Source organism: Canis lupus, chromosome 23 (assembly GCF_048164855.1).
Source record: "Canis lupus baileyi chromosome 23, mCanLup2.hap1, whole genome shotgun sequence".
NCBI lineage: Eukaryota > Metazoa > Chordata > Mammalia > Carnivora > Canidae > Canis > Canis lupus.
Genome location: NC_132860.1, coordinates 43877718 through 43904741, shown reverse-complemented (window position 1 = coordinate 43904741; position 27024 = coordinate 43877718). Strand labels below are relative to the sequence as shown.

At 41.2% G+C, this 27024-nt stretch overlaps 1 protein-coding gene across 3 annotated transcripts in view; it reads right to left on the bottom strand.

Moving 5' to 3' along the window:
• Positions 1-27024, bottom strand: part of FAT3 (FAT atypical cadherin 3) — a 652630-nt gene that overhangs the window by 164464 nt on the left and 461142 nt on the right. For all 3 annotated transcript variants that reach the window (XM_072794993.1, XM_072794994.1, XM_072794995.1), the window contains exon 4: positions 18439-18500. In XM_072794993.1, the coding sequence (XP_072651094.1) occupies positions 18439-18500 (62 nt within the window). The remainder of the gene's footprint in view (positions 1-18438; positions 18501-27024) is intronic.

The window sequence follows — 27024 nt, the reverse complement described above, 5'->3', positions numbered from 1 at the left end:
ACACATGCTTTCTACACAGCACTTACAACAAGCCAATGAGGTGGCTGTTATAATCCTCCACTTTACAGCTGAGGATACAGAAACTATCATAGAATATGAATTTGCTCTAGATCATTCAGCAAATATACAGCAGAATCTCGACTCAGACCCTAGTCAGCTTGAACTTATATCCAGGCTCTTTCCAGCTATAGCAATGGGCTTCTTCCAGTTAAGCAAATGTACCATCAGTTTCTCTTCTCTGTTAAAACATTAGACCACTGCTACAGTTACAAAAGGGAAACTTCCCTCTCTTCCTTCAATGAACCTTTCTCCAGATTCCATCTCTACATGACTGCGACTCAGTTGGGATGATGAGTTCTTCAGAAAAAGTGGCTGTGGTGAGTGAACTGTCTACATCTCAGGATCAAATCCCAAGTACACATGCAGTGAAGAAGAAAATTAAACCACCTGCACCCTAAGTCAAACTCATCTGTGCTCAAAACACTGCAGTTGCCAGAGTGGTCACAACATGCACAGTCAAGAACTTTATGGAAATGCGTAAAGCTAAAATACATGTAAATTTACAATAAAAAAGAAGGAAATCATCTCCTATATTTCTTTTTAGAAAATATTTATGAAAGTCTTGTTTTTGCACAAGGCAAGAGTAGATCAACCCTGAGGTCATATCTGATGGTGAACGAGAAGGGGCTAAACAAGCGAGTAGCAGCTGGCATGATGGCCCTTCACTCCATCTAAAGGGAAGAAACATGATGAAATCAACCACACTTATGGTATCTCTCTAGGTCTGCTACTGAATACCAACTTTTGACAACTGTGGGAAATAACTACCCTTGTTCCTTCCCAAGGAACAAGTCTTCCCAAGTTCTGACCATGTTCCCATGTCTCTTTTATCTTAACTGAACTCCCACCTCTGATTGGGTAGCAATTCCCTTATGCCTGATCTGCCTCCCAACAGGCTGGCCCAATCCGTCTCTTTCTTATTCCAAAGACCCCTTCTACCAGATCAATTATCTTTGTATACAACTTGTATCATGTCATCACTCTGCTCAGAAACCATTCATTGCTCTGTACTTCCTCATGTGTCTCGTCAAAACTACTACACCTCAGTCTCCCCCTCCAATGCTCCAAATCCTACATCCCTTGGTAGGTAGGCTGCTTTTGTGATAGTTGGCCAAGGGTAGCATATCCATCCCTCTCTATGTCTGCAAATGGATCATGCATGTTCTCTTCTTTTACATTGCTCCTCCTCTTATCCAAAGCCTAGGCCAAGTTTCCTGTCTTCTATGAAGTCCTCCCTGAGAAATCCAGCCCTTAACTCTTATAGGACACACATATTGTTCCTCACAATTAGACATGTAACTTATGTACTACCCTACAGTTAATGACTGCTTCATGTATTGTTCTGGTGTGCCCCAAATGCTTTAGAGTAACCTTGAGTGTCATTACCATGTTTTATACCATGTTTTATAAGTTGTAAGCACTCACCTGTGTGTGTGTGTGTGTGTGTGTGTGTATGTATGCATGTATCTATAGTTATTTATTTATTGTATTAACCATGGGTTGTTAAACAAATCTCACACTAAATATTTGCACATTCTCACAAATGATGATTTACATAGATTTATAATCAATTTAGATATTCTCAGAGCATTTTATTGCATTTATTGATAAAGTAGATTTCTAAAAAGTAGGCACTAAACCTCAAATGAGATACAAGAAAAAGTTAAGGGTTTTGTCAGGAAATTCCAGAAGTTTTCTACTTTTAAAGAAGCAATAAAATAACCAAGGCCAAGGTTTCTAGAACAATTGGGAATTTCCCTTTATGGATGAATCATTCATTCATTCACTCATTCATTCAACTAAAGAGTTCCAGAATGCCTATGAGATACCAAGTACTTTGTCACGTATCAAGGATATTACTGGTATCAAAACTATCTGTGGACAGTTTCTATTAAGCCTAAAGGAAATGCAGTGTCATAGGAAAAAAATATGTAGAAACTCTCAGATATTCCAAAGCCTGGTAATAGCCAGATTAGGCTGAGGGACAGACATGGTTGTCCTGATAAAATATAAACTCATTCTAGCTCCATTTGACTTTGATTTCAACCTCTACCATGGGCACAACTTGATTGAAGTTGGTCAGAGCTATTTAACTAATTGTCATAGATGTATTTTCTCTATTTCTCTCTCTCTCTCTCTCTCTCTCTCTCTCTCTCTTTTTTTTTTTTTTTGGTCTGTCAGGAAATTACAATGTGGATGGCTTGGAAGGTAGAGATTGGAAAGGCCAGTACATTGAGCCCCTGAATTTTAGTGTGGGAAGTAAGATTTCTCTGCTTTTTAATGAATTCTTGGACAACCCAATGGCTTTGCTCCAAAACTGTCCTGCTGGAATGGAGGATTATCTCACATGGGTCATTACACTTCCAAGCTTTAAGCCTCAGAATGAGCATTAAATTAAAATTCCCTGCACCTAGTAGGCAGAACATTGTGACACTTAAAAGATGTGAAAGCGCTAAATGAATTCTGAGCAATAATATTATCACCACCGCATATTTATTGAGTTCAACAGGGTGCTAAGTACTGTAGGGACAGATAATACAAGTGGCTGATACAAAAAAGCAACAGCAATACTCTTATAAGAACTCTCCCATTCATCTGCTTGAGGAACAGACAGTGTTACTAGACTTGTTAGAAATAGTCTCCTCTTTTCAAAAGTATCCTCAAGGTTCTCTATGCTTTTGTTTGATTTGAAAGTGGCCGATTTTCTACAGTTACCATTTATGAATGTGGCCAAGTCTCCCAATTTCAAAATTACCATAAGAATGCTGCAGGCATTATACACTGAAGAACTTCATCCCCTTGCAACTGGAAATTACAAGTGGAGTTTTCTGAGAAATCTTAAGTAAATTGGTTGCAAAATATGATATACATACCATTATGTTTTTTATTCATCGGGGGAATATGCAATTTCAAAATTAATAATACTACTCTTTTTAACTAGCCTTCTATTTTTCTGGGGGAAAAATGCACACTTTTGAATGCCAAAAGAATATTTAAATGATTTAGTCTAAAATTAAAGAGTGCAACTACTCAAAGTTGAGGCATGAAGCAAATTTCCCATTTTTAATGACTCTAGACCCAAATAGAGGAAGAGGTGAAGTACAATATATTCAGAATGTATGTGCAAGAACAAGTGTGCATGTGGGTGAGCACAAGGAACAACGTGGCATACACAAAAACTATTTGAATTTCAGAATCCTGACTTACTTCATTTAGATGCCAGCTGATCGGGGTTATAAGAAAAAAATTAAGCACTTTAGAGAAAATGGGTTATAAACTGTCATTGTTGAGTTTTAGTGTTCTGACAACTTTGAAAGTAACTATAACGTAATTTCCCAAGTTGGTAGCTAAAATAATGGAACATCTGGATGTCATTGAAATGTATGACAATCAAGGACAGAACAGAAAAGCAGTGGAACAATGCTTTCCCTTCGCTTCTAATTCTTTGTGGTTTTGAACTCTTGCTTCGAACCTCAATTGGGGCAATCAAGGGCAGCTCCCTTCTCAAAGATTCACCTTTCAATCCTGATCCTAGGAGTCCATCTCTCGTCCTACTTATTGCTTCTGGCAGCTGCACTTTTCACTGACTTGCCTTCTTCATCTGCTGTTGGACCTTATGCCTGAACACCTGTGTGAAGTAAGCAGCCCACAATGTCATGTAAAATGGTCAGAGTGCTGATGGCAACCTCGTATGCTGTGTCTGGCCTTTGGAAATGTAGGCATCTCCAGATAATGTCATTTATTAAGCAACCAGAGTCTAACTCATTCTGTCCTTCTGGGGACAAGTGACCCTATCATGGACAACATAATGAAGCTGAACTATATAGACAAATGAGCAAGATATATTTGTCTTCCCAACTGGCAGCCTCATATACAGTACCTCCCTGTACAGTTTCTGGACTCGCCTTGCCATTTGTCAGATGTCTAATGTTACATATTATGTAGCTGGAAATAGCTAGACATGAACCTTGTATTATAACTAAAGCTCCACCTGGATAAGAACTCACTGCAACTGAGTTAAGATTCACTTCCTGCCTCCTCTGTCTAACCACAACAAAGGAGGGGGGCAGGAATATTAGCCTGGATTAACTGAGAGTCTAATAAGTATCACCTCAGTGTCAGGAGGGAACCAAGAACAGTCACTAAGGACCATGTAATCTATGGTCTCACAACAGAGGCATATTCATTAATTATATATTTATTTGCATTTTTACCCTCAAAATGGGATATTTTGGTGAAGCACATTAGTTTTTCCTGCCCCCTCTTACCAAGTACTACATTTCAAAGTCGTCTGAAAGTGGAGTCTCCCTGAGTCCAGAGATGCCTTACCATTGGCGTGCACATAAGTCTTTCCAGAGTCCCTTTTATTGAACGGCTCCAAGTTTGGAACTGATGTGGTATGCCTAAGGGGCTGCCCTTCTTTCCACCAGGTCTGCAGACATATCTGATGGAAGTCGGCTTTTCAACATGGGATGGCATATGTGCCCTCTCAAAGACCTGTCAAGCCTTAGCTAGTTTGTTTTGGATACTTGCCCTCTTTTTATACCGCACTTTGTCACCAGTGGAGAATGCAGACAGCTATGCCAATTGTGAATTTTGCTTGTGCGCCCACATTTGGCGAATGTTTGCCCAGATCTTTAATTTGGGATCTAAACAGTCCATCATCCAGTAGATGATTTCCAACGTACTATTTAATGCTGAAATGTCATGATTCTGGGGGATTTACTTGGACTTTGGTGAAAAGATGCTTACAATGTTATCATCCTGCTTTCAATAGGAAAATGTTGTAAAGGTAGGATGTTAATCTGTAGTGGAAGAGAAGGAAGTGGTTCATATGTGTGGGTAAAGTGTTCACATGTCTACTATTCTATAATATTTAGGTTTCATGATGAAGCTTCTAATTTTCTAAATGACACGAATTAATACACAGTAGTCTTTTTTCAAGCATTTCAGAGATATTTATGTGAAGATTTTTTTACTTTGTATAATTTTTCCTTCAATAAGTGAATGCTCTGAGGTAGAACAGCACAACTCCAGCCAAAGGAAGGATTTCTGCTCATATTTCTCTGTAGTCTGGTCAAGTGCATGAAATAATCTGCTAAGTGACATTACAGTGTTTTCTTCTTCAGTTGATCTACAGGCAGAGGAAGGTAAGTGAATGCTTTCCTGAAAATGGACACCAAATCAACTTATAGAAATATGAATAGGGAAGCTAGGGGGCTGGGCTGTAGCTACACAGTCTTCCAGAAAAAGTGATGGACTGTCGTTCATTACTTAAGGTCATTAAAAAACAACCACAGACTGCTGTTTAATGTGATCTCATGTGAGCAAAAATGGAAATTGATAATAACACATGGAATACAGAAAAATGCCCACAATAAATTGAAAAGTGCAAAAAGGAGACTACAAAATAATACAGTGCTATACCAATCTTTCTGACAGATTTTATACATGATCATATGATATCCAGGATCATATACATAAGTCCAAAAAGTGCTCTGGAAGTTTGTATTCCAAAATGTAAAAAGGGACCATCATGGCATGAGTAAATTATGAGTGTGGAATTCTTATTTTGCATATCTTTAGGTCTCCCTATCTCTCTCTCTCTTCCTCTTTCTTAGTTTTACAGTGAATATGTATTATACATTACATGTTTCTGGTACATCATAGTTACATATTTGTAATTATTTTATCATGAGAAATAATTATATTTAAAAAATTCTACTATAGGCTCTATTTAATTTCTAAAAGAAGAGTTTTAAATAGACCCAATTTTCTTCCTTTCACTGAGATGTATATACACATGCTTTAAACCATTAGACATTGAGTTCATTCTTCCTTACATACTGATGTCCTTATGAAATGACAGGAACTTTTAAATGAGTTGCTCCTGGAAGCATCATTTCTATAGATGGGTAAATGGTTTTGTGTATGTATCAAAGCACACATCATGGGTCTGTCATGGCCTTGCACAGAGATTTGTAATTCTTCACTCCAAAGTGGGGCAAGCACATCCTGGCACTGCTGATAGAGATGGAACAACATCTCCTGCTGTAAAAACACTAAATAAAAATCCCATCCTATTCTCTAGCTGAAACCAATTGAGCACATCTCTAATTCCTGCATTCCACAAGAGTATCTGCCGTGGTCCTGTCCCTCTGCTGGAAAGATTACAATGTTGCCTTAAATTTAACTGCAGACTTTCTGACTTCACTTCCACCTAATGAGAAGAGATCTATGGCCCTCGAATGGTAAGGATGGGGAATGTAAAGGCGAGACTTTGCCAAACTTACCCTCAAGTGGCAGAGAGGCCATCCCCACACCAAGAAGAGAAAAATTCAGCCATTTATTTGGTAAGCCAAGGGATATCAGAAGTTGCTTTCACAGCATTCAGTTTAAAAATAAGACAAGAACAAAGGAAGCCCCTCTGTATATGGAGAAAGTTAGAAGACTTTCTGCTTTTCTAGCACACAGGGCTTGATAGGTCAGAAGCCCCTTGCTCTGTGTGAACTAGTTGCCTATTTTAGAATGTCTTCATAAAGCCTAAAAGGGATATTAATGAGTGGTCATACATTTTTAAAAATATTGAACTTTTAAAATTTTATTTGAAAGCAATATCCTAGAAATAGGGTTTATCTCAATAACATAACAGCAAAGTATACATTAGCACAGAGCTTAGCCCCACGCCCAATTTTAAGATTTATCAGCATCTTTAAAAGTGCATGCCAGGAATTATAACAGGGTAACTAATGAAAAATCTATGATCTTCCTTCTGAATTATGTATTTATGACTTACAGAGGATGATCGATTTCAGGTAGGTAAATGTGATTTAGGAACTTCTTTTAGGCTCCAAGCACACGGGGGTTGGTGGGGGAGGGGTCTCTGTAGGGACTGGAATGCAGTGGGGTGAAGCCCTTCCCCTTCCTGCATTCCAGATGGCACCCCGGGAGGCCTGCCAACCGCTTGCCTAGGCTTGGGCTTTCTGTGAATTTCTGGGCGGTACAGATCACTGTTACCTGGCAAGCATGGATGATCTAATTTGTGGGTTACCCATAGTCTTCATTTGGAAGTTCAACCCATTCCCAGAGAGGCTATGATGTCCAGGTATTGTTCTAGGTACTCATTGTACAAAGAGCAGTACTCCTCAGCTGCGGCCCTCCAGCCTATGATGGACCTTTACCTGAGGTAGGGCCAGGCAGGGAGGTGTGGAATTTCTGGAGAGCTCATCCTCAGTTTGCTAAGAGTTGAGGATGGCCTGAAGGAGGGGCAGGGCTCGAAATATCTAAGGGCAATGCATTTTGCTTATGGTATCTGTCACTGTGTGTTTTCTGGACTACTCATACCAGTATACTATTTCCTACACTGAAGGTGTTGACATCTGAATAAAACAGAAAAAGAAAAAATCCCAATTTGTGTTTAAATATTAAACTTACTCTGTTAACAGCTAAAGACTATTTAAAATCTGAAAATGGTTATAATTCTGGGGAAAATTTGGGAGTTAGTGACAACACTGCGTGGGCCTAGAGATACCTAACTGGAAAAAATCAGCTACCTGTCCCATGCTCATCTCAAGGATAATTACTTTATCAAGTCCTCGGGTCCTTGGGAATGATACAGCTCTCCCAGATGAGCTTGGATGCCTCAGTGTCCTCTCTGATTCTGACTCAGAAAGCCAAGGGCGACTGCAGATCCTTCAGGAGAGACTCAATGACCTCTTCACAGATGGGCCAGACCCATGGCTGACTGCTCATTCAACCTATCTTAGGAGAATTGAGCCAGTCCAACTTACTTGGTCACAATACATTTATTTATTTTTTTTAAGATCTTATTTATTTATTCATGAGAGACACAGAGAGAGTCAGAGACATAGGCAGTAGGAGAAGCAGGACCCTGAACCCAGGACCCCAGGATCACACCCTGAGCCAAAGGCAGACACTCAACCACTGAGCCACCCACGTGCTCTGGAAGGAAGGAATTAATGCTCTTTTGAAAGCTATGCTGGTACATTTACAGATGCCATCTCTTTACAGAACCATAAGTATATTCAACAACTATGAGACAAATTCAAAATACAATGCATTATATAATGCACTAGGGTTCTGAATTCTGCCATAAGAAGACCGCTTCAGGAATCACAAGGAAAAATGATAAGCTTCTAATCACAATAGCTAACATACATTGAACACTTAACATATGTAATACATATGCAACCCGCATATATGAGCCTGGATAAAGAACGGTGACACAGCTGGTGAGTAGAGGGGTCTGTCTCCAGATCCTATGCTTTAACTATCTCTATCTCTATTTGTGGTACAAAGGACATTGTTTTATAAGAGATGTTTTATTTCTAAGTTGGATTGAGTAACTGTAAGAATACATACAGCACTATAGCCCCAAACATGAAATAACCAAATTTATGGCAGGTTTTCTCAATTTCAAAGGAATTGATGTTATTTGCCCTAACATACCAACCTATTTTCCTTGGTTCTGACATCCAGGACTGCCCTGACTTACCTTCCCTACAGTGACCTGCATCCTGCTGCCGCTCTCAGCATTTCACTGAAACAGTCTTGCCACAAAATAGATGAGGTTGGTAGCCTCTGATCTGCCACACAAGCAAGTCACTTAGAAGGTCTTGAAACAACAGCTCACTTGAACAAAGCTATCTGCAGCAAGCAGGAAGCAAGCCAAAGTAGTTTTTCCTTTTTATTAATAGAGGCACTTGAGTTGGAATCTCATGTTCTGAACCTACTGTTATTATATTTTTATTTTCCCACAGACAGACTTAACGTGCTGAACTGGCTCATACACATCTGGCATTAGGCATGAGTCTGGATGATTTCTGAAGCACCCCAATGAAATCAGACTGGACAGATCATTCTGTGGCTCAGAGAGCGTACTACACAATATAAACTAGGAAAGCAACACAAGGGGAAAAGAGAGAAAAGCAGCTTCAGAAGCCCAAGGCAGAGGGTCAATTTATCATCACTGCACTAGGCGGGGGATGGGGGGAGTCAGCCTAGGCTCCTGGGATGTGTGACTCACAGTGGGGAGTCCTCATGATTTTCAGAGCCTGGCAAGGAATCTGGACCTCTTCTTTGAGAAGGGATAAGCCATGGATGTGACACCAGATCTGTGGGGTGAGACCTTCTCCTCAACCCCTTGCCCCTCCTCCCCCAAGACCCAATCAGCGCTTGCTCAGGAAGGAAGCAGCAGCATAGCACCATGTGCAAGGAACCATTCACAAGTGAAAACAAAAGCAGAGCCTCAGCTCCCTGCAGCCTGTGTGCCCAGCTCAACAAGCTGTGACCTGCCTGGAGCAGTGATCTGCCCGCCAGCACCACCAGCAAACAGACAGCAAAAGCCTGCTCATTTCCATTTCCAGGCAGGGTCACTGGATGGAAGGACCTTTCCAGGTCCAAGGGAACAGGTTTCATTTACTGTTGCTCTACTAATTAGTGTTCAGATTTAAGGAGGAAGAAAACAAACACAATCTTTCACAAACAAATAAATTAGAGGTGGCTATTTATAGAACCAAGAATTCATTCCAGACAACTCTCCCAGCGTATTTAAGTGACTGCAGATTATTAACTGGGAGGCTAACCAGGGACAAGCCAAGCTAGGAAGTAAAAAACTGCCAGGGGCAAACAAAGCAGGCATGACGCCCTCGAGACTCTATGTAATCCAAGGAGCCAAAGCAACACTTCCCTTCTTTGGTTTGGATGGAGACAGGGTGGCGGGAAGGTGGCTCTCAGCTGAGAGCCCAACCAAGTCCTCACATGCTGTCATTTCCAACCTCAATGGAGTCTCTTCCAGACACAGCCCTGGGCTCATTTCTTGTATTTCTACAGGTTCAAAAGGGCACAATGTGAAAAAAAAAATGTGGGACAAAGATGATGAGAAACAAAATGCATTTTACAATATATGTGAGAGGATTACAAATTATGAGGCAGTAAGAAACAAAATCTTCCCTCATATCAAACGTTGTAAAACAGGAGCTCATTGGCTTATCAATTTATTTTTAAAAGTGGAGGTGTCAACTTTAGTATAGGGAGATTTGACATATAAATCTGATTTTGGGTTTTTTTTTGAAAAAAATAAAGACTTTCTGATGAAACTGGGTCCACCTACTGCCACATTTGCTACTGGCTGAGCCTCTTTGGAAGGGACAGGTGAGAGTGAGACCTGCCATATTTCCCCTTTCCACACCGAATATCCACGCTGTTCCTCTGAGTTACCAGCCCTGAGGCTATCTTGCAATTTCTGTTTTGAGCAACCTATCCCTGAGAATTAATATTTGCTTTGAAAAATTTGTGCGTGTCTGATTCAATATTTACTGATTGGTCAATTGGGAGGATAAAAGTGGTATATATGCAATTCACACTGCTGGAAAGAGCTCACAAAAGATCATTCTCAAGAGCTCACATCAGGGCCCCCTGGTGGCTCAATGGTTGAACATCTGTCTTTGGCTCAGGTCGTGATCCCAGGGTCCTGGGATCAAGTCCTGAGTCGGCTCCCTGCAGGGAATCTGCTTCTCCCTCTGCCTATGTCTCTGTCTCTCTCTCTGTGTTTCTCATGAAGAAAAAAAAATTGAAAAAAAAAAAAAAAAGAGCTCACACCAACCTGGACTGTCCTGCAGGACCTAGAATGGGATTCTTGCTCCTACCTCATATGCACATGTTCCCACACACAAGTACTCATGCATACACACCACTACCGCCACCATTACAATTACCACCACTACCATCATGATCACCTCGATCACCAGCACCACCAATACTCCTTAATAAACTGAAGTTGGAGTGCCAAAAGCCACCCCTGACTGACCTGCTTATGCCCTCTTGGGGCATTATCTGAAACATGAGAATGACACTGATTTAGAAAAATCTAAAGGGAAAGGCTTGTTCCTGAGCCAAGGGACAGGATTTCTGGGAAAGATGGGTTGGAAAATCCTCACTGTAGAGAGTGGAGGCAGCAGGCCCTCGGGAAAGTAGGCACTTGAGGGGGGCGTGGGAAGCAGTTAAAAATCAGTGTCCACCATGAGAGAGCCTTCTGTGAAGACTTTTAACTTGGGGAGACTTCTTACTTGTAGTTATGGAGTGTGGAACATGGAAATAACCATATTTAGGTGGAGGCTTTTTTTCCTGCTCTACTGTATTTGTAGTGCCCCATCTCTCAGTAAATAAAGTTGGATGTGTTTATACAGCCTTGTGAGGTGGCAGTATGAGGAGAAAGGGGCAGGGGTGGGCCAGTGAATGAAGTCTGCCTACTGCAGCAATATGCTTAGGAGGCCATAACAAACGACAACAGGCTGGATGGCTTACACAACGGAAATTTATTTTCTCACAATTCTGGAAACTAGAAATCTGAGGTCAAGGTGTTGACAGGGTTGGTTTCTTATGAGGCCTCTCTCCTTAGCTTGTCTTCTTTCTGTGTCTTCACATGATTTTCCCTCTGAATGGGTCTGCATCCAAATTTCCTTCTCTTACAAGGACACTAGTCCCACTGGCTTAGGGCCCACCCTAATGGCCTCACTTTAAATTAATTACCTCTTTTTTTTTTTTAAGTTGCTATTTATTTATTTATTTATTTATTTATTTATTTATTTATTTATTTATTTATGAGAGACACAGAAAGAGAGGCAGAGACATAGACAGAAGGAGAAGCAGGCTCCCTGTAGGGAGCCCAATGTGGGACTCAATCCCAGGACCCAGGAATCACAACCTGGGCCGAAGGCAGATGCTCAACCACTGAGCCACCCAGGCATCCCTAAATTAATTACCTTTTTAAAGATTCCAACTACAGTCACATCCTGCAGTCCTGGGGTTTAGGACTTTAACATATGACTTTCAACACATGCGATGCAGCCTGTAACACCTGGTCTTTTTTCCTGCTGGTGTTCAAGCTGGTGCACCCAATGAGGACACAGCATCCTCTCAGATGGACTCTGTCCTGGAGCATGGGGCAGTCAGTGCCGAGCGGGGCAAGCCCCTGTCCAGAGGAGTGGGCACTGAAGAGAAGCTGAGGGAGTAGTAAATGGATAACCAATGATGGATTCTAAAAGAAAACTTCCTCTCTTCATACACAAATATGCTGATGCTTGAGGGTGGGCTGATCTGACACCGGGGTACATCTGCTGTGAAACAAGAGTGGGAAAAGATGATTACATTGGCCATATTTCAATGTGCTACTGGATGTGTAGGACCATCCCATCCTATGAGGAGAGGAAGACGGATACTGGACATGACTGTGAAGTGATTGTGTGACCTTGGATCTCTCTTATCTCTTCTAAGTCTCAGTTTCTACATCTGTATAATGCAGGAGAAGCGTCTGGATGATATGAATGAAAAACAGCCCCTTGATAACAAGACAGCAGCTAACTATAATAGCTCACAAATAAACAGCAGGTTAGACTCCAATGACCTCATTCTGAGGGGTGGAGAAAAAAAATGTTCAGTGGACAAAACACACTAGCTCCGGTAACAGAAGCTTGGTGCCTCGCCCAATGCCAGGCCCAGAATCAGCATGCTATAAAGTGTTTAAGACGGGAAGAAAAATAATAGTGAATTTCTATTAACTTTGTCAAAGTTGGTACAACACAGGAAGAAACAGAAGTGAGGACCCACTCTTCATCTAAGGCCAGTGTCTGCTGCAAGTGCTGTTTTGGGGCATGGATCTACCATCTTTTTTGAAGGCCTTTTGGTACTTTCTGCAAAGTTTCTTAAAGGTGTCAGAGAGAAGAACCTAATGAGAAAAACTTCCACTTCTCTTGTAGTTAAATCATCAAACTACAGACTGCTTAATAGGTTGAAATAGGCCTGCAATTCTTCACCACCAGAAATTACCATCATTTCAAGAGCAGAGGCTTACCAAAGGAAGAAACTACTAAAGATGTGCACTCAACTGAAGAAATCAATTTGCATCCTAAGGCAAGAGGAAATGTTACAAAAACTTACCGAAGAACAGTATTTTTTTTTCTTAGAAAATAAGACTATAAAAAGGGATGAGAATTTCAAACAGGAAGAAAAAATTGTCACATGAGGTATACCTTACGGAGGACAATGGATGATATGCTAAAGGGACAGGGAGTAAGTAATTTAAATTCCTGTAGATCCAGTGTATCCCTCTGTAATGTATTTTGTTATTTATACCAACTGCGCTCTAAATTCTCGCCACGTTCTCTAGGATACTTCAAATTACACACACACACACACACACACACACACACACACACACACATATTTTCCTATCCTCTGTCTTTATGCTGGTTACTGGGCCTTATCTTTTTTTTTTTTTTTTGATTTGCAAATAAAATAACGCTCTCTGTTCTCTTTGGAAGACTTTTATCAGAACCATCCAGCCCCGAACAGAGAAGCATTTCAAAATCAAAAGGGAGGCAAATAATACTCTTTCAGCACACAATATAAAGATTCACACATAATTAAGCTGGAACTACAGGATTATTTAAGTGGATATATCTTTTGAGAATAACTGAACTGCTATAAGCTATTCAAAATACAAGGGCCAGGACTCAGAAAGAGGGAACTGACAAAGTGTTTGTTGCAGACAAGTGGGGAACGGAGGGGATGGAAAAGAGGGAGGGATAGACAAGGGTTGAGGGGTGTCTATGTGTGCCTGGCCTTCTGCACAGTTCATCAATGAGGCAGGGATCAATGACCCCTGTTTTATGGATAAGGAAAAGGGGGATCACTGTTAACTTGGCAAGGCAGATGGAAAGAGGCAGTGTGTCCCACTGTTTTGGTCTCCATGCCCAAGCATTTCATGGTGTGCTCAACCGCCATCCATCATTTCATCTTGGGGGGAAAAAGGCCTCTTAGAGTAGTCATTCATTCATGGGACACTTATTGAGTGCCCCCTGTTTACCAGGTACTAGAGTAGACACTGAATACAGAGAGAAGTGTGACACAGAGAACCGACGAAGGCTGCCAGCATTCACGGAACACTTGCTGTCTGACAGTGTCCCGAGCACTATTCACCTGTCATCTCATAACTCTTCACACCAAGCCTGTGTCAGGGATTGTTATTCCTCACCTTGCACACGTGGGAAACAGATCTAAGCCTTGTGGGCAACCCCGAAATACAATCTCAGGCCTGCCTGAATGTAACATCCCAGCTTTCCTATGCGGCTTCTAGTCACTGTCTGGGTAAATCAAGCTTCAGGCCCACGAGACATTTAGATCTAGCAGGTGAGAAAACAATCGATACAAGTGATTATAACGTTAGAAAGAATTAGTGCATTTATTCTCTTTTCACAGGAGTCTTACTCTGATAGTGAGGTCATCAAGGCTAAAGTCATAACCGCTAAGCTAAAGCATTAATTTGCTATTTAGTTTATGTGTCTGTTATCAACGTCCTGCGTCTGTTTGCCGGAATTAGGCTTTTACCTCTGCTACGATCGTAAAAAGCTATCAAGGAATGTATATAACTTTGAGGAAGTAGCTAAAAAGCCCATGTTTTTGTATTTTATGGTAACCGAAAAGAGGACCACTCCAATGTTTACACATAACAAACTTCAAATTAGGCCAGAGTTAGCACTTAGAATTGACCAAAGAAGAATACATTGTCCTTGTGACTCTTTCCACAGTTTTTTGCTGCTCTTCTTTCTTCAGCAAATCCCTTAGATTCTGATAATGACAACTGTTCTCTTACAGTCAGAGATGGAAGGTGAACGCTTACAGACTGAAAACCCTTATATCCCTTACATGGTCCAGCTAAGTATCTTTCACTGTACAGAGTACCAGCAGTATACAATTACAGTGCCTTCTATCATGAGGAGAGCAAACTAGAAACACATCATTAATGGCCTCCTTCCTGGTTTCCAATTCGGAAGTGTACCTGCCAGGTCAGCCTCTAAATGGGTCCTTTCAAGAAGAGTCAATTTTGTTTATTGGGAAGGAGAGATATGAAATAGAGTCAGAAGGTTAATATGAGTTTAAGAGGAGCATAGGGTTATCTTGGCAATTAAAGGCTCTCCAGGAGGTTAATTACCAACACCCCCACTTAAAACTCACACAATGTATCAGCAGTTACAAAAATCTGTGTACAGCAGAGCTCTCTCTTCTGTACTCTGAGTGATACTATTTTACTCAGTTTTTGGAGGACTGAGTTAAAGCACTATCCTTCCCATGAGCCATTAAGAAGAAAAGAAATGAATGTCATTAAAACTGTCACAGAGAAATTTTGTAGAAAAGAATAGTGTGACGAAGGACTGTACAATGTAGAAAGTGAGAGCCAGAGAGAAAAAGGGAGATGGAGAGAAAGGGAGATTGAGATAAGCTGGTGCCTGAAAACTCAGCCAAAGGGCGACTAAAAGAGAGTCCAAATCATGGGGATCCTGGGAGATGGGCAGAGCAAGGCTGGGCACTTGAGGGTGAATCGGTACAGTTCTGCTGACCCTTGGTATTTAAAATCTCCACTCTGGAACCTCAGAAAAGTCAGCATGCTGCCTGTCAGCCAGAATCATATGGGGCTTGTATGAGACCATTCTCTTTGACCCACTGCTTTCACCCTGGTTGAAAGAAGTTTCAGGCCCAAGATGAGATCACTGCTGTCCGAGGTGCTAAGTCAGAAAACCAAAACTTGGATCGCTTTTGTGTTTCTGTAAATGCTCTATGTGACCAGAACTGAAGGCTATCTGGTCAGTCAATCCCCAAATGCCAAAGCCGACTCTGGGCTCTTTACTTACTTCTCTGTCATTTCTCACAAGGCTGGCTACGCAGCCCCAGCCAGGCAAGATAATTTTAAATTTTTCTCCTCTTTGCTCTTTACTCTCCACCCTGTGAAAACTTCCTGCCTTCCACCCCATTTTGCAGCTACTGAGTGGAGACAGTCAGCTTCATGAAGTTTGTTTCTATAACCTTAAGTGTCTTCTCTAGTTATTTATTTATTTTTTAACAACCTTTGTCCAAACCCATCATCATGTCTCACGTGGATGCCTCTAAAAGCCCCCTGGAGTCTCCCCACTTCCTGTGCCCTGCCTCAGCCACTTCTGCTCAGCTGAGTGGCCTACACTGGGAAGCATGTCATGTCACCCTGGCTTAATGGCTTTCCACAGCACTCATGAAAAAATGTGTCACTGTCATTATGGCCCTGTTTGCCTTCTGCAACTTCATTTCCTATCACCTTTACCCACTTCCACCTTTCAACCCTTCATCACCCTGGCCTGAGTAATCACACTAGCCTTGAGCAGAATCTTGACTTCATGTCACCAAATGTCACCTACTCAAAGATGCCTTCCTGACCAGTCTATAGGATGTTGCCTACCACCCCCATTTTTGGGCACTTAAAAGGGAAACTTATTAGAGTAGCCTCAGAGAGCTGGTATCTGAACTTATATCCTTTATTCATTTACTATGTGACCCCTGTCACTTCCTGTTTATACTGTATCTTGAGCACACAGGGCAGAACCTGGGATTCAGGCCCAGTCCAGTGGCTGCTGTCTGGGGCTCCTTTCTGCACGTCAGTTTGGAGCTTCTCTCTCTGGAGTGTGGAGATCAAGTCGAATGTTTAGGAGGCTTAGGTATTATGACACTATACAATTATAATTAAAACCACAGCAGCTACACTTTACTGAGCACTTGCTTAGTGCCAAGTACCAGACTGGATGTCATACACATATTTCTCCCCACAACTCTAAGAGTTTGCTAGCAGCTGTGCTCTACTACTTCCCTAGGCAGATTAATACCAGGTACTGAGAAATGCTGTTCCAGATCCATCTGTGTTACTCTAAAGGATAAAAGTATTCGGTCAGTATTTATACAAGTCTGTAAGGGATGCAAAACTGTTAAGGATTCTTCTGGGAAGCAAATTCAAATGCCTGGAAAACATGCTTCCCTATAGTCATATTCTGCATCGAACCCCCGCCACCTCCCCCTTGAAAACACCACCCTTTCCAGAGACATGGCAGTAAATGATTTCAGGCAGATTCCCCAGCTAATGAGACACCCTCCTTTTTCCCTGCTGGCAGGTAGCAGGTTCAACCATCTGAGAACACCACCTCCCTGGGAGTCCTGGACTCTGTTGCAAAGAAAAGGAGCACATAAATATAATATAAGGTGTTATTATTCTGGCAAATGTACTCTAATTCTGGACCAGATACAAACTGCAGCCCAATAGTATGATTTTGAAAAAAGAATTATAATAATTATTTTTTGGCAGCCTGGAGTCTTTCATCTTTATGAGATGATAGCAATGTTTTAAAAGGGTTATCACAGTGCTGCATGATAATAATAATAATCTTTTATTACATATAATGCTTTAAGAGTTTTAAAAGTACTTTGATATAAAATACAAGGATCGATCTTAATAGCAATCCTTTGAGGTATATGGAGTAGTAATTATTTGCCACATTTCACAGTAGGGGAAACTGAGGCCCAGAGAAATTAAACAGCTTTTATCCATTCAAGCCAATCATGGCAGGGTGACTCCAGGATCTATAGGCACCATTTCCTAGTCCTGTACTTGTTAAATAAATCGTTGTGAACTGATTCAAAGGGAAATACCAGGAGAGATTCGAAGTGTGAGTGTGTGTGTGGAGGACCTGTGGATTCCAGTAAGTGATTCTTAGGGACTAACAGGCCATTTTAGAAGAGTGGATGTGTGATAAAACCTTAACAAAGCCCTAACTTCCATTGTCATCTGTTCTGTATCAGACTGTCACACTTAAATCACAGTGCCATACATACTACCCAGACTTCAAGCTTCCCAATAAAGATACTGGTTATGTATAGAAAGAATGTTCCATGAAGCTCTTTCATATCTATTTTTTCATCTCTTGCCTTATGGTGTTTTTTTTTCCTCCAGAAATAACACTCTTACAGTTTATGTTGCTGCTGTTTCTGTCTTAATGAATTATAGGAGTACATTTTATGGTTTCAGAAACAGTCCTCTCAGGCAGTGAATCAACTAGCAGGCTTCTCTTCCTCAACCCTCTCCTCAGAAAAGAAATGAGAAGCAAGGCAACACATGTCTTCACAAATGATGTACTTTGCTCTGATCACAGCACTTTTGCTTTTTCTCTCTTCACATCGGAGGCCCTGGAGGTTCACAGGGCTCTGCTCCTGAACTTTCTTTTCTGATGATTGACAAAGGGGCCTGAAGTCCAGGCAGGGATATTGAAGCACCTTGCTTGTTTTCAGAGGGAGGCAAAGGCGGCTCTGCTACCTCTGGTCGGCACACTGGAGTGTGTTGGGAGGAATGCGCCAGAAGTCTCTACATTCAGAACCAATCAGCCCCAGAGAGATATCTTCATTTTGGAATCCACTGTTCGAAGACATATAAGTCCCATTTTATGCTGAAGGTGAAAGGAGTTCAGTGAAATCAGCTTTAATGAGTGCCAGTTCCCTCTGCGCACTTACCTCTAGAAAATGTTCTGCCTGCTGTTCTCGATCCAATTTCCTTGAAGTTGTTGTGATCAAACCTGCGTAGAAATGAGAATAGTTGACTTTTGAATATCTGGGCAAGTAGCTTACTGAGCACGGAAGCAAATCCAGTTAAAGGAAGAGCAGAAATGATAGGGAACAGTAACAGTAACTCTCCGATTCCCAGTGACAATCAAGATGGTCTTGAATCATTCTTAAGACCAAATTCACAAAGAAAACCTGAAAAATTTGTTCCAGTTCTGCTTACCTCTGTGAGGTGCTATGATCACTTTGGGGATGTGAAAATTCACTAAAGGACCATTGTTTTCCTGGTAATAAGGACTTTCAATGATTCATTTGCATGTGACTGAAATGCTACAGTGAGAACTCCATTGAGGATTTCAGGTTGTTGGTGCCGATCAGAATCAGGCTATGAAACAGCACTTTCTTATTTAACTTTTTAATGCTGCTATAGTTTTTTGTTAGCCTTGACAAAGAAGGTTACTTCTGTAATAGCTACTCGTCTGCATAATTATTTCAAACTTAGTAACTTATATACCGAAGACTTCACATTGTGACTTTATCATTTTGTTTTATGGGTTTACATCTTTACACAAAATAAGTTCCACATGGGAAATATCTCTGTATCTGTCCTTCGAATGGTGTTTTCCATAAATGAATCACCCCTTTGAGTATAAAGACAAAGACAATGAGAAGACACAACCTTCAAGGCTGCTCAGCTTATTATTTTTTTAAGATTTTATTTATTTATTTGAGAGAGAGAGATAGAGAGATAGAGATAGAGATAGAGATAGAGAGAGAGAAAGAAGCAGGCTCCACACAGGGAGCCCAATGTGGGACTTGATCCCGAGACTCCAGGATCATGCCCTGGGCTGAAGGCAGGTGCTAAACTGCTGAGCCACCCAGGGATCCCCAGCTGCCCAGCTTTTGGACCAGTTTGTCTTTTGTAGGTTTTATTATTATTGTTGCTGTCAAGTGGCAATTAGGAGGTCAAATTTATATTCCATTTCTTGATGCTACACTGTCCCTGAAGACAAGAGACTATGGATTGGGCTGGTTTTGAGACCTGGGCTGTTGGATAGAAAAGGGCAGAGAAAATCACACAAATAGCTCACTCTCGATACTAGTGAGCTTATGTGAAGTATGGAAAAGGCATTTTACCAAGACCTGCTGAGGAACTCATGAGCTCCAGGTTTTGTTTTTAATATATGTGGTGGGTGGGAAGAAGTGGATTTTGGAGAAAGCCAGAAGAGGCCATAGGAGGTTAAATGGCCTTCAAAATAAAATCCTACTGGGGGTAATACGGCTCTTTACTAAATGGCCCCACTCCCATTCACTCTCATCTGTCCACATTCCCCTGGGAGGGAAATCTTTGTTCCCACTGCACAAATGATATTCCTCTCCATGGATTCTTGCTGGGACATGCCCCACACCCCACTGCTTCACATGTAGATGGTTCAAATTTAGATCTGATGTTAGAGAGGTGACCTGTCTTCCAGGGTTAGGTGCTCATTTGGTATGTCCCAACACAACCAGTATTGTTCTTTGCTCTATGCTATAATTCATTGTTCACAAGTTTGTATTTTCCTGCTAGACTGCTAGACAAGTTGACAGAGTTCCTTCATTGGAAGGGATCTGCCTTTTCATTCTGAAGCCCTGTTGCCCACCTGGCCATTGGCCTAAAACAAAGAATAGGAACTTCACTAATGCTCAATTGACAAACGTTGCTGTAGAAGAGATTATATATTCTAATCATCATTTTTACAGCAGACTTTGAATATGTTTGTTCAGGCACGTATTGTTTGTGTGCCAGGAGAGTATTTTTAGGTGGACCAGGGGTGCATGCTTTTAGTATTACCTGGAAACCACTCACTGAGTTCTTCCATGTGAACGACACATAGCTAAGCACTCTTGGGATACAAAGATGAGCCACTGTCAGAGATTATGGAGAAAAAAATTATAATCAAGAGTTTCAAGTGGGAAAATCAGTAACTTCTCTTCTCTAGCTGCCCATCAGAACTCCCCAGGATCTCAAAAACTCAGATTCTGTGACCCACTCATTCCTCATTTACTGCATCCAAGTCTCTTGGGATGATGCCTGAATCAGTTCTCCCTAAAATTCTAAGGAAGGCTCTACACAATTTCACTACCCTTAATTGACTCTCACTATGAATTTTTATTGACATTAACTTTTCTGTCCAGCCATAGCCAAGAAGGAAACACTTCCAGCTGCTTTAGCATCTGGATCAGTGTGTACAGAGGGTAGGGGGTGAATGAGGGGGAGATAGAGATGGTGTGAGTGCACTGGTGGCTGAGGTGATAAAGGAGGAATAAAGGGGGCACAGCTCTCTGATTTGTATTGAGTAAGGGTTGTTGTGGTCTCACCAGTGGGCGTCTAACACACAAATCCGATGCTTCATTTTCAGCCATTCTATCCGACAAGGTCACATGTCACGAAGGCACTTTCCCAATGAGAAATAACTGTCTTCTCAGAAAGGGAAAGGGGGCTTTCATGAACCTCACCACCTCTTCAGGGGGGCATCCTCTGTTAGAGGACACGATAGGAATGAGAAACACTTGTTATATGGAGGCTATAAATGGATGAAAGGACTGTCAGCCTTCACTCTGCGGGTTGCCTGCTGCTCTTCAAGGCACAAAAGATCAGGAGTCCCTGCCTTCTGTTTCCCTGAGGACACTTGTGTCATTTCGGGTCCTCCTCACTGGGTCATGCATCCATGGCCCATTGTGATGTGCTGTGCAAAGAGAAGAAGTCAGCTTCCTCTGCTGATCATTCTTAGGGTGATTTTGTTTTGTTTTGTTTTAAGGAAAGTTACTTATTTGCACAATGCTTACATGGAACTGAGAGAGCAGTGTGGCTACCCTGACATCTGCATCATCTGCATACCATCACCAGGATGTGTTTTTCACATATTTATCAGCCAACAGAGAAAGAGACAGCCTTCGTGAAAAGCCTAAAGCATACACAACAGCAAATCTAGAGCTGCGAGAAAGCCAAACAGTTTCTGTTCCTGGAAGAAAGGCAGGAAAACCTCTGTAGGTTTTAGTTCTCTATGTTTCCATTATCTTTATTTTAGATTAAAAAAAAATCTAAGTCAAAAGTGAAAATTGGCAGGAAATCAGATGAGGTAAGGTGGAGGACAGGGAATGCTGTTAGTGGGTACAAGGTTTCTTCTGGGGTGATGAAAATGCTCTAGAATTACAGATTGTAGTGATGGTTGCACATTTCCATACGTATTCTGAAAACCACTGAATTGTATACTTTAAATGGGTGAATGTCATTGCATATAAATTACATGTCAGTAAAGCTGTTTAAAAATCAGGGAGAGATCACAAACTCTGCCTTTTAGAGTGTAACAAGGCCCTCATGTTTGGAGAAGACAGACATTTAAAAATAAATGAATGAATGGATGGATAAGTTAGCATAGGAATCAGGCATGAAGAGGGGTTGGGATGAATAGCATAATCAGGTTTGTCCATGGGGAGTCAGGGACATAAAAATAATGAACGGAATGTTTGCGGGTTAAAGCCACAACTGGTAGTTATTTGTACTAAGAAATAATCCTTGTTATCAAGGACAAGACCAAGAAAGGGGCGAAAGCTCTCTTCTCCTAAAGAGATGCACTTGGATGAGCTCTGGTACTTAGCAGCGCTGTTTTTCAGTTATCCTCACAGTCCAGAGGAATTCATCAAAGCGGTCAATGCTGCATCTTCGTTTTTAACATCTCTGTTGTAGCTGAATGTGCCTGGGCCTTAGAAGAGGGAAGAAGATAAAACAGAGCACTCTCTCTCTCTCCTCAGCTCTTCTGATTCATCACCATGGAAGGCAACCCCATTGTGTAATCTCTGCAGGAGAGAGGCATGTACATCACACATGTAACTGTAGACCCACTGGGCACAGTAAATTGGGGACTGACATGATGAAATTGAATTTCAAAGATAAATCCTAGGCAAGCTTTTGAATGTGGTTTGGAGATATAAACAAACACATCATTTGATATAATTACATATGCAAACCTCCAATTTAGGAGGAGAACTATGCCAGTCCTAAGTGAATGATACTCACTAAAGTGAGGGGGAGACCATGTGGCTGGAACCATGCAATTATTTTAAAAACAACTAGTTTTGACTTTTTGTTGTGGAGACAGAGGACTCTCACAATCTCTCTGAGAAACAGCCCAAGCACAAAAATGTCACTGCCTGTTCCAAAGAGAACTCAGAGTGTTCTAAGTAGTTATGGTCAGAGAAGCCATACTTGTGAGATGACATCGTTCCCCAGCTCTTTCTCCCTGTGGGTGTCCTGGGTCGCAGCTGTGTAATCTAACTGCCATGACATTCACATTTTCTTTAAGTGCTACTTGAAGCAATGCAGGTCTTAGCCGCTTCCATGTAATTTTCCAGGACTGTTGGAAGCTGAGTTTAGTATTAAAAATGCAACTAGAATTATCAGCCCCGTGAGCTACAATTAGTACTTAGGCTGTCTTTCTGATCTTCATTTCCTCTGCTCTTCAGTTCTCCACGCCTACCCCCAGCTATCTGCTAGACCTCTCACTGTCCTTCCATATAGTTCACACATTGCTGCTCGGTGAAGGCTTCTCTGACTTTTCCAGCATGTTTGGTATAATCCATCTGAGGCTGGGATCCCCCTCTAGACCATAGTTTCAAGAAGGCAGAGATTTGGGATAGTTCGTTAGTTGACCTCAGGAATCTAGAATAGTACCTGTCATAGTTGTTAAACATACATACTACCATCACTGCACCCAATAAATGTCTCTGATTGCTAGTGAATTGTTCCTAATATGACACAAGTAAAAGGGTAAAAAGCAGATCTTATTCACCTCCTGTTCTTGACACTCAATGTAGAAGCTAGCACATTATAAGCAAAACTTGTTTGAATGAACCTTCTAGAACTCTCCATGCTGTTTTATACAGAGTGGCCATTATGGTCCCAAACCATGGGAGTTAAAGTTACCTGAATGCTCTCTTTCATTCTTTGAATAATTTCAAGGTTTCCCAATTTTTGGAATTCTCTTTCCTGTTAAAGTTGGAAGTGTTTAGGACAAATAGCGATAGCCTTTTATTTTACTTTTTATTTTTTTAGCTGCTGATTAAAAATTGTAAATCTTTAATGCTACACACAGGGGCTTCGTGTCTATTTCCATGGTCTTCCACATCCTGGTTTCTATCTCATTTGTAGAGAAAGGTAAGCAAATGATCATATTATAGTATCCCACATTGGTTCAGTCCTATGTGCTAGCCACTGTACTAAATAGTTCACATACATGCTCTCATTTAATCTCACAGTTATGAGAAAAAAGAACTATTCTGACTCCATTTATAGGAGCAAATTTAGTTTAATAACTTGTCCAAGGTCACCAACGACTGAATCACCATTCTTCTCAGGGACACTAACTTGGAAGCCTCTTCACTGTCTCCCTAGCAGATGAGTATGTGCAGTGGTGACAAAGCCACCTGCCTGGGAGCCAGGAGGCCTAGGTGCCAGTCTCAGCCCTCTTAGTTATTGGGTATGAGATTCTAGGCAATCACATATTTTCTCTAGGCTCCTGGTTCCTTACCTGGGAATGTCCTAAGTCTCTTTTCAGTATAAGGCATCTATAGTAATACAAAAACATTAAAAGGAGATCATTCTCTGATCTCTTTCTGAATCCACTTTCTTCTTGATGGACCTGAACCCAGCTGATCCGGATGTGAGTGAGTCACCCAGGCAGGAACAAGAGGTTTATATTTACCCGCAAAATCTGTATGTATTTTGTTCTTTTGTTTTTGTTTTTTAAGATTTATTTATTTATTTATTCATAGACACACACACAGAGAGAGAGAGAGAGAGAGAGAGAGAGGCAGAGACACAGGCAGAGGGAGAAGCAGGCTCCATGCAGGGACCCAATGTGGGACTTGATCCCAGGTCTCCGGGATCACACCCTGGACTGAAGGCGGCACTGAACTGCTGAGCCACCAGGGCTGCCCCTGTATGTATTTTGAATATTATCCCCTTATTGTATATATAATTTGCAAATATCTTCTCTCATTTAGTAGATTGCTTTTTTGTTTTGTTGACGTTTTTCCTTCGCTGCTCAAAATCAACACTTCAGCATAAACGTATCTCGCAAAAGGAGGAAAAATAAAAACATAAAAACACCAGTTGACTATGAGCATGTGTTTTTAGGTGAAAAAAACCCCTCAGTTATTCTCATGTTTATTGTCTCTTCCCTAAGATTCCAACTTCTAGAACTTCTGTTTCCACCTTTCAATTCAAGCCCAGCAGGAAGCCTTGCAATGTTGCCTATGTATTTACATGTGGACATAAGCTGTGCGCTGAATTTGGAGAATGAAAGGGACACACAATAAGTACAAATTTCAGTGAAAATGCAAATTCAAATGCAAAGATTTTTGTAGGAAAAATTAAAGTTGGAGTGAAAACATCTATTAAGTTTGTTTTAAAGAAACAACCAGATGTGTTCTTAGACTAAACGATGTTTCTTTTTTTAAAAAAAGTTTATTTATTTGAGAGAGAGAGAGAGAGAGAGATTGGTGGGGAGAGGTAGAGGGAGAGCAAAAGAGAGCTCTCAAGCAGACTCCAGCTGAGCCCGGAGTCCAATGTGAGGCTCAGTTTCATGACCCTGAGATCATGATTTGAGCTGAAATCAAGAGTTGGGCACTTAAATGGCTGAGCCACCCAGGCTTCCCTAAACAACATTTCCTTAAAAAGAAAAGAACCACCAAAAATAAAAAATACACAAGAGCTAAAGTATCAGTCATAAAAAGGTTAATAAAAAAAGGGTCTGGAAATAGGCTTCCACTGACAAGCTTTTTAAGTAAGAGCTGCTTGATGAGGTGTAAAGATTTGGAGTTGCTTCATTGAGTATACAGTGCTACTGTTAAATTTTCTTAAGAAAATCTGACAGGGAAATCACTGATGGAGCTTTCATTTGCAACTCGAACTTTTCTTTATAAACAGTAACTTCTAAGATGCCAATAGAAGCTTTAAAACTATGTAAGTAAGGATGAGTCCTGAACCAAGTATGAAGACCCTGTGGGTTAAACATGGTTCATAGCTGTTGGTTTTCTGTAACAGATAAGTTTCATTTTCTTTCTTTGCAAGCCAGTGGATGGCATTTCTCAATTCTGCCTGAGCATAGGGGAAATCACAGGCAGGATTCTTCTCCCAGAAACACTTCCCCCTTGGATACAGGATGCTGTAGCTGCTACAGGTAGCACAGGGGGGAAAGCCAGCTAGTGCAGGAAGTATCGATGCTGACACACACCCTTGTACCTTCACTTCAGGCCCTGTTGGCAGATGGAGTTGCCCACAGCCCAAAGGGAGAGTTCTGAGGCTCAGGCAAGCCCTGCCCCCTTGCTGTATCACTCATTACAGACAAGATCGATTAGGGCATCTAGGTCAAGGCAACTTGTCATCAAGGTGAAGAATAAGATAGTGGTCAACAAGGGAAGAATAATGAAGAAGATGTATGGTGGAGAATATTCCAAAGGACTCTTCTCTGAACAATTCTCTCCTATACCATGTGTTTGTACCTACACACCCACATATGCATGCACATACATACACACATGCACACATGTACACACACACACGCTTAGAACTAGAGATGCTGTGTAAGAGTCTACTTTTGCCAGAATACCTGGATACTTACGAGTCCCATCTGTTCTTCCCTGAGTTTCCTCATCACCAACTCTCATGGATCTCCCTCCTAATCTCACATAGCCCTCTGCCTTCCGGTTTGGCCTAGATGAAGAAGGATTTATGCACCTGAAGAAGTCTCTAGGGGAGTTAGCTAAACCTTGAATGCCATATTGGATTTCTTCAGAGAAATTAAGCTACAGATGGTGAACCAATATTAAGGATGTTGTATGAAATGATGCCATCTTTAGGTGCCATTAACATACCACTGATGTGTGCGCTCAGATGTGCAATATGGTGCACATCTCCCCCTTTCTCTTTCTGCCAAGATTTTTCTTTGCATAATTCTGAGTATTAGATGATCAAAGTAAGGAAGAAGTAGTGGCTGGAAATCTAAATTACATTATATAGATGGGTCTTAGTGATGACCTAGTCTGGGAAGCATCATGGTGTACTCATTAGCAGTGCACTAACCAGCACTCTGGCTTTGGCATTAGACTGTCTGGCTTTGGCTTTCAGCCCTGCCCCCAGGCAATTGCATGGCATTCAGCGTCGCTAAACATCAGCTTCCTTATTGGTAAAATGAGGCTTATTAAATCAAACAATTGATTTAAAATGCTTAGTTTGATTCCTGGCTCAATATTACATGCTCAAATAATGTTATTCCATTTTGGAGCTCAAGTAATGAGCTCCAAAAATCATGCCTGTTGTATCGTATGTGCTCAAAAGTCTAATTGTGTTTCCTTCCCATCTTAATATTTCTCCTCAAGTGTGTCTAAACATTTAGGCCACAAAAATTGTAAAATGTCTACTACTCTCCCTGTCACCTGACAGACAAGGAAACTGATGCCGACAGTTTAAGTAACTTGTGCAAAGACTTATCAGAA